Here is a 9,316-nt window from a genome sequence, read left to right as displayed (position 1 = left end):
TGAAACGCTTCCATTGGACCCATTTGTTTACCTCCACAACATAGTGACATCACTAAAGGTGAAAAAGGGCACAGGCAGTAGGAGAAAAATAAAGACCTTCTTCAACATTAAACATGTCTCAAAATACAAATATGAATCGGACAATGTGCAAAATGGCGCCCCTTTAACATTAATAAGGTGGTTGGTGGTGTAGCCTGGTGAGTAATTCTCTGTTATGCAAACTTATACTTCTAATGTATTTTATTGCGATAGGTGCTTAACCAGTATAAGAGCTTCCTACGCTTTAGACAGAATGAAGGTCACCACTGTACTATTTCACAATTTATCTAGGGATTATCTAGCATGTCCGTGTGTGTGTTAGCCACTATATTTCTGTTTGTGTGTGTGAACATTTTGCTCCTGTCCTGGCTTAGTGCATCATGCCACAGCTGGACAACACATGGGCACATCTGTCAGTGCCATGAAGTAGAACCTTTTCCAGCAAGGGCAGGCAATCTTTTTCATTTCCCCCGAGTTTTTTGGCCCCCTTTTCCCCCCCCCTTGTTTTCCATAGAGAGCCTATGAAAATGTGCAATACCAAAAAATGCTATTACTTTTTCAAGAGGCTATTATCGAGGTGTCGGTGTCGGCGCACTGATATGAATGTGTTTGTCTTTTGCAGAAACTGGAGTTGGATCGCTTCATGCTCTACGCTCACGGACCCGATCTGTGCCGGGAGTCGGACCTGCGGCACGCCATGGCCAACTGCTTTGAGGCTCTTATCGGTGAGATTCCCCCGGGACCGAAGCAGGGATGATATGATGGGTGTGCGGGGGAACAAAAAAGAGAATTGCATTTGAGTGAACTAAATATGTAAATCTATTCCTAAAAGGCTAGATTTACATATAGTGAAAACAAATAGTGTCTCTCCGCTCCTACAAACACAACACAAAATTACGTAGGGTTTTAATACTGTAATTTGACTCAAATGAGGTTTTGCTGGACTTTGCAGCAGCACGTAGGCATTTACATCGTTAATGCTGCCCTGCATTAATGGGTTTAATCACCTGCTAACTTCAGGTGCTTTGAATAAAATGGAATCTTTTAATAGTTTAGCTCCGGTCTGTGTGTGTTAAGCTGCGCAAAAAGCTGCAGTGGATCTCCCATTAGGCCTTGGAAACATTACACACTTTATTGATCTCGGGAGGTGTGGTTTGACCTCTGGCTGGACGAGGCAATCCCCGGAGCAACACACACACAAGCTCGCTATTCGTCTCACTGGCAGCTCAGCGCTGGAGTTTGTGCAGTGATTAGGACCCCGTGCTTAAAACCATACACACACAGAACTCTTGGAGGGGACCGAATCCCTCTCTCCATGCGACCCCATGGGCAGCGCTAAGCTAAGCCTCGCTCTCCGAGAGCTGCAGAGTCGGCAGCTTTCCTCATCTTATCCCCATCTTGATTGAACCAGTGCAGCCATGTCTGCGCTCCCCTGATGATAGATACGGGAAGTGGGTGGCTTTAAAAAGAGACCGTCCTCCCCCTGCACCAAAACAGCAGTGCGTGGGGAAAGTGCTGACTGGCACCACGGCCCCCTGTCGGCCCCGCGGCCCCCGAACTTGTTACGGGTTCATTATCGGCAGAGACTGAGCCGTAATCTATTCTGTCCCGTGGCTGTCGCTGTCGCCTCATCGCCGCACACACCCGAGCGAAGCAGCGGGGCCAGGAAACCGGACGGCCCTATTTTCTTTTTTCCCTTGCCTTTTTTCATATTTCAACTTACTAAAAGTGATGAATAAACAGCTGTTATGAAGGAACCTGTGAGAAAACCGCTGTCAGAGAGCACCCTGCAGTGATGGGTTTTAGATAACTAACTCAAAAATATCACCCCACCCCCCGTTGCACTACAGACACACATGCTGAGGGGCAAAACATGCACACATACGCACTTTCAAAGTCAGTTGAATTGCGAATGCCGTCTGAAGTTGCCTCTCCTTTCTCTTAGACTTTCTTCATCTTCATTTCAGTTTTTTTTTAGCTCAAACGCCTCCTTTGAGACCTTGTCGTTGAGCCGTCTATCCGTCTCCGTCTCCCCTGTCTCAGCCTTACTCTTTATGTCCCTTTGCGTTCCTCTAACTTGTGATCTCCAGTTTGGGTGTTATTAGGTGAGATATGTGCCACGCAGATGATGAGTCATCATGTCGCTCTGTCATCTCCAACCTCCTCATCCCCCAGCCCCTGCTACTGGAGTAGAGCCTTTTCTCCTCACAACACAAACTTGCATCGCTCACACGGTAAGATGATGCGTGGGGCCCACAAACGCTGTCATGTCATCCTCGCGCACGCCTCTCTATCTGACAAAGACATCAACCGCCGCTCTCCTGAAAGCAGCAGGCGCCACATCAACAGACATGCACTTGCAGACGTGTCGCTGCCTTGTTGTCTGAAGGTTCCTTCACTTTTTCTTTTTCTTTCTATTTCACCGTGTTTATTTCCTCTAGCGTTCACACGCGTGAAAATCAAATGGGTCTTTTTTCGCACACTGAAAGTTCTGATGGAGTATGACATGCTCATAATATTTCCAAGGCCCTCCAACGGTTTCCTGACCTTTGTTTTATTTGTTTCCTTGCCACAGTGACCATTGAACCTGGGCTTTGTTGGAAATGGCAGATAATCTCCTGCTTTGCATGGGCAAAGCTTTTCCTCCATGAAGCCGAGAATGTATCTACTAACCCCGAGGCAGGGCCATTCTCTAGCTCGAGACACAGAGAGGGAACGAGAGCCAGAGAGCTGCAGAGGGAGAGCAGTAGAGGAATGGAAAGCAAAGGCATCTGCAATGCAAATGGGTGCCCTGCAACCCTGAATAATTCAATGTGTTGAATGGAAATCTTGCTCTTCTGATCCACTGTCATTAACTTCTGCTGGAGTGGGCCACTCTCATTTGGGCTCTTTTGCCCTGCGCACCTCCCATTCTGTACCACCCCCTCCCCCGTTCTCTCTCACCCTCTCCCTCTGTACTATTTGCCCACTTTTCCTCTTTAGAAGCCGCTTTTTCCCCCCCCCTCTGCTTATTCATAGAAACTCTGCACGCCTGTTGCCCTGCCGTTTCCCTCACAGGTCTTCTTCACTGATAAGCCTTCGTCGCTTCCTTCCCTTTCCGAACAGTCTGAAAAGAATTGAGAGAAGAAGAAAAGAGGCCTCACTCTGTTTTTATGGCCCTAATTTCCTTGTACAGTTGATCTGTGGATTATACGCTGCCAGCAGCCATGGGGGATACAGATGGTGAACCTTTGTGAGGGCCCTCTCTAAGCTCTTCCTATTAAAAGAACGGAGAGAAAGGATTATCTCTCACTTGCTGAATATCAGATTCATACACAATGCAGCCGGTGTATTCATTGAGCGAGTACTGCTTCCTTTGTTAATTGCTGCAGTGGTGGAGTTGGTTTCTTGAGCACACTCTTTTTTTGTTTCTCTTTCTTACCCCCCCCGCTCTAAACGTCATCTTTGAAAAGTAAGATGTTTGATGTTACAATGCTCTCAGCCTGCCTTTGTCGGTGCTGTAGTAAAAAAAAATGTTTTGGTTTCTTCTTTTTTTTTTACTTGAATGTGTTGCTTTCTGTGTCCGTCTGCTGTTTCAGTCCCCATCGGGCCGAGAGGGAGCGGCTTAATATATTATTTGATGGATTAGAGCCTGAGCGTTTTTGAATAATTCATTCTAGGTTATTAATGTGACTGTCAGCCGCTGGTGTTTCATATGCCCCTGACTCTGGGTTTTTATTGGTCACTGAAAGCCCACAGACATTGGAATTCTATTCCTAAACATAACACTGTACAGTCGGCATGGCTGTCTGCATTACACTTGTGACAGATGTGGAGATTCATTAATGGCAGGCCTTCTATGGCCTTGAATGATATCCTCTACACAGTACTGCAAGAAAAGTTTTGATTTATCACTTCCAGTTTGGGTTCCATTTGACTCTAGTATCATTTTTTTGGTTCAATACAAAAAGTTTGGAAAGTCCCCTTATTCTTTAAGCTAAGTATCCAACAAATCTACAAGGGAAAGATTGCAAAGAACAGTGCAACAGTGACCATTTATCAAAATGGCAAAAGAGGTAATGAGCTTTGGGAGAATTGGAGGTTAGGTGTGCTGAAATTTGAGTTGAGATATTTAAGTATGTCATACATTCAAAGTTCTAAAGTTCAAATGACATAAGAGATTGAAAAAAAAAGGCTTGTGAATCACATTTCCTGAAGTTTTTCAAAAGGGAACACTCAAACAACTGGGCCCACCACCGCAGTGTCAGTAACTCTGCATGTTCCAGGCAGGTTTACCTCTTTGGATGTAGTCCTTCTTTATTGTACGCTGTTTTCACAACTTAGGGGGTTGAATGTCCCGGAGCTCTGAGACTACAGAGGGATTTGACCCGTGCATGATGTTACTGCGAGATGAGCTGCGGAGATATGCTAGCATATCATTGCCCGTTGAGTTGGCTGGGCGTCTTTGTGGGCTGTGTGTATTCAGGGCGTCAGCTGCAACTCTGCAGGCTGACGGGGTTTACTGTGAAGCACAGAACTCCGTTTAAGGATTGCAGCAAGTTGTGCGATTGATTGGATCGCTTTGAGGCATGCTTTTTTTGCACGGACAGCCGCCTCGTCAAAAGTGTTCTCGCTAGAATTAAGCGCATATCTTGGTTTCTTCATCCACAGGCCCTTTGATTGACACCAAAGGTGTTGCTTTGAGATTTGTAATACCTTTTTAAATCCCTTGAGGCTCTCCTGGTTTTTCCCTTCCTCCCTGCTTACCCCCTACCTTCTCCTAACGCTTGGAAGAAGTTTTAAAAATGTAATAGGAAGGAAAAACTTTGAGGCCTCCCATTTGGGGAACTCTCCGAATCTGCTGTGTCATCAGAACATGAAAAAAAAGCTGCTTCGCGGCCCCACCCACATCAAGCTAGCTTCAGTGTTAACACACATGAATGCTTTATGAGTGATAGTTAAAAGACGTTCAAAACATCGTCCTGGAGGGAGTTCTTCTCCTCCCACAGCTGGTCTCCAGAGGAAACATCTGCTACGTAGAGGCGTCTAGAACTGAAGTCCACATTATGGTGAAACCACAAATCTCAGAGCTCATGCTTAGTGGGAAACATCCTGCGAAGAACCGCTCCCCTCTCCTAGGCTTCCTGCGGTCAGCCTCAGTGAAACCCCGACATGCCAAGATTTCAGAAGCCCTGCCTACCGATGAACATCTGTGTTATACATATTGATTTACTGACATATTGTGTTTCCTGATTTGGGATGGTTATAATAAGCATTGCATGAAATGTAATCTTCTGTTTAAAAAGCACATTACCTGGTGCCTTCCAAATTCTTTCATTATTTTGTCGGCTAGATTTATATATTAGTAAAGGGCATCCACATTTATAAAAGCCTGTTATTAGCCAAAGTAGCTGCTAGGGTAAGACGAAGTTGTCGGGCTTAATCAAATTTCACAAACATTTGGCCGACGTCTGGCAGTAATTTCCCCCTCTGTTTATAAGTAAAGGGCATGAAAGGCAGAAAGAGTGGGTGTGTGTTTGTCTTTGTGCTAGGTGGTTTGTTTGTATTTCTTTATGGTTTTGGTGATGTAGGCTGCATCTTCAATGTTTGTCTAAGGGGGCTGTGTGTGTGTGTGTGTGTTTGTGTAAATGGCCTGTTAGCCATCTGAAAGCAGTTTCCCTCCTCAGATGATGGATCCCTCATATGTTTTTGATGTCGTCCATGAAAGCAGTTTGCGCATTTAGACTTGCAACCGCACCTCGCCCCATTTCCACTGGCTCATTTATGCACATAATAAAAACCGCTGCACAATCGTATACCCAATTTGCCAGGTGGTTATTGCCTTCTAAATTGAATGAGCCACCCTAAGTGTGATGGTTCGAAGTTGTATGCAGCTTAAAGGCACCATGATAGTTCCACTGATTTCAGTAGAAACAGCAGAAGAGCAAAACAACAGAACACACAAAGCAGTTGTGTAAAGGAGCTGACTATAGCGACTGAATGAGCTGGAGTCGCTGCATATTATTCCCAAAGAGAGATACATTCGGGACACTTGTCTCGTTCTTTGCTCGCTGTGACAGCAGCTCTCTGCAATTTGGGACCAATCCTCCATCGTATTTCTTGCTTTGTCTTTTATGTGTGTGTTGTGTTGAGATTGTGTTTTTCCTCGGTCACAATTCAAGTCGTATTCACTACAGTCTGTTTGTGTGGGTCTGCACAGATAACTCGGGTCCGTATGTGTAGGCGAATGACAAAGAGACATTATACTTTTGTCCGCACCCTCCATGAAAGCCTTTGACCATGTAGAACATAGGTCTGTGTGTGGGCTAGTGTGTGTTTGCCTGGCCCATTCAAGCCTTAGCCTGTGACAAGGCTCAGCCTACTGCAATTTTGATGTTTATGTGACCTTGTCCCGTTCTTTCCCGGTGTTGATGCAACCATCCCTTCCTCCTCCTCCTCCTCCTCCTCCTCCTCCTCATGTGCTCTGACAAGGGCAAGGTGAATCTGAAACCCAAGGTTATTTTTACCACCAAAAAGCAATAAAAGTGCACTCCTACTTTTTAATAAAGCAATTATAACTCATTGCCGAGTTCAATTAATTTTAAGTTTTCCATTAGCAGAGAAGTCTGAAATTGCCTCAGAATTGTAGGATATTTTTCACAGCAGCAATGGATTTGAATGCTGTTCATAGTTTTGTAATGTGTGTGGGTTTGCATGTTATACACAGTATCTTACACCATTTACAATCAAACTATGTCTTTTTTAGGTGCTGTGTATTTGGAGGGAGGCTTGGAGGAGTCCCGGCAGCTCTTTGGAAGACTGCTTTTCAACACACAGGTAACTCAGCTCTGGTTTCCTTTTCATCTCTGTAGTTGTATGTACCGGTTGCCTATTTTTATGGGCCTTTCTTTTGTATACACTCGTGGTTTCACATCATTCAAAGAGACGAGTTGCAGACACACTGCACAACATTTTATTTTCTTTGATTTGTGGAAGACAGAACTGTTATGTATTCACCGATACAGCCTCTTTTGTTTGTTTTTAACCCACACAATGCGCGTTCTGGCAAGCACCACATATGGCACGATACAGAGTCGTTGCCAGCCTCAGAACCTGAGATCTCAAATAATCTCGCTTTACCCCGCAATACTTTGGACTAGCTGCGCATTGTGTGCATTGTACTGATATGCACAAAGATAAAACAATAGGACTGAGAAGAAAGAAAATGTGGATGAGCCACAGCGCGGCTTGCATATTTTGTGAAATGAACTGGAGGTGCATTGCAATTTGCCAGTCTTGAGCAGGACACCTGCTATTGTTTGTGTGTGTGTGTGTGTGTGTGTGTGTGTGTGTGTGTGTGTGTGTGTGTGTGTGTGTGTGTGTGTGTGTGTGTGTGTGTGTGTGTGTGTGTGTGTGTGATCAGCAGGCATGAATAATTGATGAATGGATCAGTATTTGAATTTATCTTGGCAAGAACTGTTATGAGTCAATTAAATGACTTGCAGCACATCCAGAATGTAGCAGCAGGCTTTGTTCTAATTGGCTATTGTGGGTGTTAGCCTTCGATTCAGCCGGCGACTCCCACACACAACAGGACACATGGCTTGAATATGTTTGATCAAATATGTTCGATTTTTGAGGGACCAGATCACAGGCTTCAGGGCTATATCTTTGAAAACTTCACACCATAAAACAACTGGAGAAGAATAACATTAACCCGGGACCATCCCTGAAACGTTTTTTTTATAAAAACAAATAATTCAACCAATAGTTCTGTTTTAAATCACAGCATTTCTTTTTACTTTTTGGCCAATTTCAGCTAGTCATTGTGTTTGAGTGCCAATCCTTACAGTATTGTGTCCCGTTGTATATCTGAAACGTCCTTGGGTTTGTTTAACTGCCTTCCTATGACCATGAAGATGTTATCAAGTTGTCAAAGTACACTTTTTATGAAGAGCAGTGTAGCATGTATTGGTATAGGCATAGGACACGGTAAAAACCTTACCATGCAGACAAAGAGAAAGATCATTTCTCAAACATGTCTTTTCTAAATGTGAATAAAACTGGCAGCATTGATCACGTTAATATCCAATGGCACCACGAGATACCTGCTGTTATTTGATTTGTTTCATCACTCAGGGAGACAACAGATGAGAGGGACGCTAGCTGCGCTTACAATACAACCTCCAGATGGGAGATTTTGTGTTTAACAGATAAAGACGGGGTGTATTAGTAACGTGTTTTTGGAGACAAGGAGCCCAAATGTTATATTATATCAGATTCCGAAATTGTTTCAATATCTTAGCTGAACTCATTCTATAAATTTTAAATGATAATTTGCACATCACAGAATCTTGAATTATTATTGAGTAGTGAGGTTAGAGCTTTCAAGTGAAGAAAAAAGCTAGATCTAAATGATTCTAAAGTCCGGTCTGAACAGATTTATGACATTTTCGTCCAAGAAAATCGATGACCTGCATGAGCAAAAGTCATTATTTCATTGGTTGTTTTGTATTTATCAAGTTCCAACATTTGAGGAAATTGAAACAGCTGCGGCTAAAAAGAAACCTCATGTCAGTGTGACTGTTTTGCACAGTCCAAGCTGCACTATAAAACCTTTACAACCACAACAACCAATGATGAATTCCAAAGCCATTACAGTCAATATGCTGAACTCTAGTGGATAGCAGAACCACAGTCCAACAACAGCCGAGGGAGCATGTTGCATGTGACTGAGACTCCGAGGACCATTTGTGCAGACCAAAGTTGAGTGATTTCCAACTTTTTAGACATGCAGACTGAGGATTGAAATAGTTTGGCTTGTCACTCTCCTGCTGAATCCTCCTGATGACTTCTCTGTCACACAAAGCTGAGAGGAGACAGATGGACACAGACCAGAAAGCCAGCCGGGTGTTGCAGGGTGGGGGGTTGGGGGGTAGAGGAGAGTGGCAGAACACAGAGACGGACACACAGAGGGTGAGCAGAGGTCGCGTTAACCGAATATATTCTGTCTATGATGGAATTCTTTTGACAATGACGGAAAAATCTGAAAGCAGTCCGTCATTTTGACGGATTAGAACAGACTCAGAACAGCGCCAAAGTNAGGAACAAGCTTAATAACAATATCATATTACTATAGGAGTGTTCTATAGTGTGGTCAAAAAACAACTACAGAAACACTATATATTATACTACTAGTAGTACTATTTAAAATAATATAGTCTTAATACGAAAAACACCAAAACAAACAGTATAGTAATACTTTTACAAACACTGACTATAGTAATAATATGCATTC

The 9,316-nt window shown here is 43.8% G+C and overlaps 1 protein-coding gene across 1 annotated transcript in view; it reads left to right on the top strand.

The window, feature by feature from the left end:
- The window catches only part of drosha (drosha ribonuclease III), a 90,099-nt gene that overhangs the window by 38,470 nt on the left and 42,313 nt on the right, over window positions 1-9,316 (top strand). Inside the window, exons 21-22 of the mRNA XM_010789741.1 lie at window positions 662-764; window positions 6,785-6,855. Of these exons, the coding sequence (XP_010788043.1) occupies window positions 662-764; window positions 6,785-6,855 (174 nt within the window). The remainder of the gene's footprint in view (window positions 1-661; window positions 765-6,784; window positions 6,856-9,316) is intronic.

The sequence above is a fragment of the Notothenia coriiceps genome, unplaced genomic scaffold (genome assembly GCF_000735185.1).
Source record: "Notothenia coriiceps isolate Sejong01 unplaced genomic scaffold, NC01 NC01_scaffold00033296, whole genome shotgun sequence".
Lineage (NCBI taxonomy): Eukaryota > Metazoa > Chordata > Actinopteri > Perciformes > Nototheniidae > Notothenia > Notothenia coriiceps.
The sequence above is the reverse complement of the archived record's forward strand: the minus strand, read 5'-3'. Positions and strand labels throughout refer to the sequence as shown.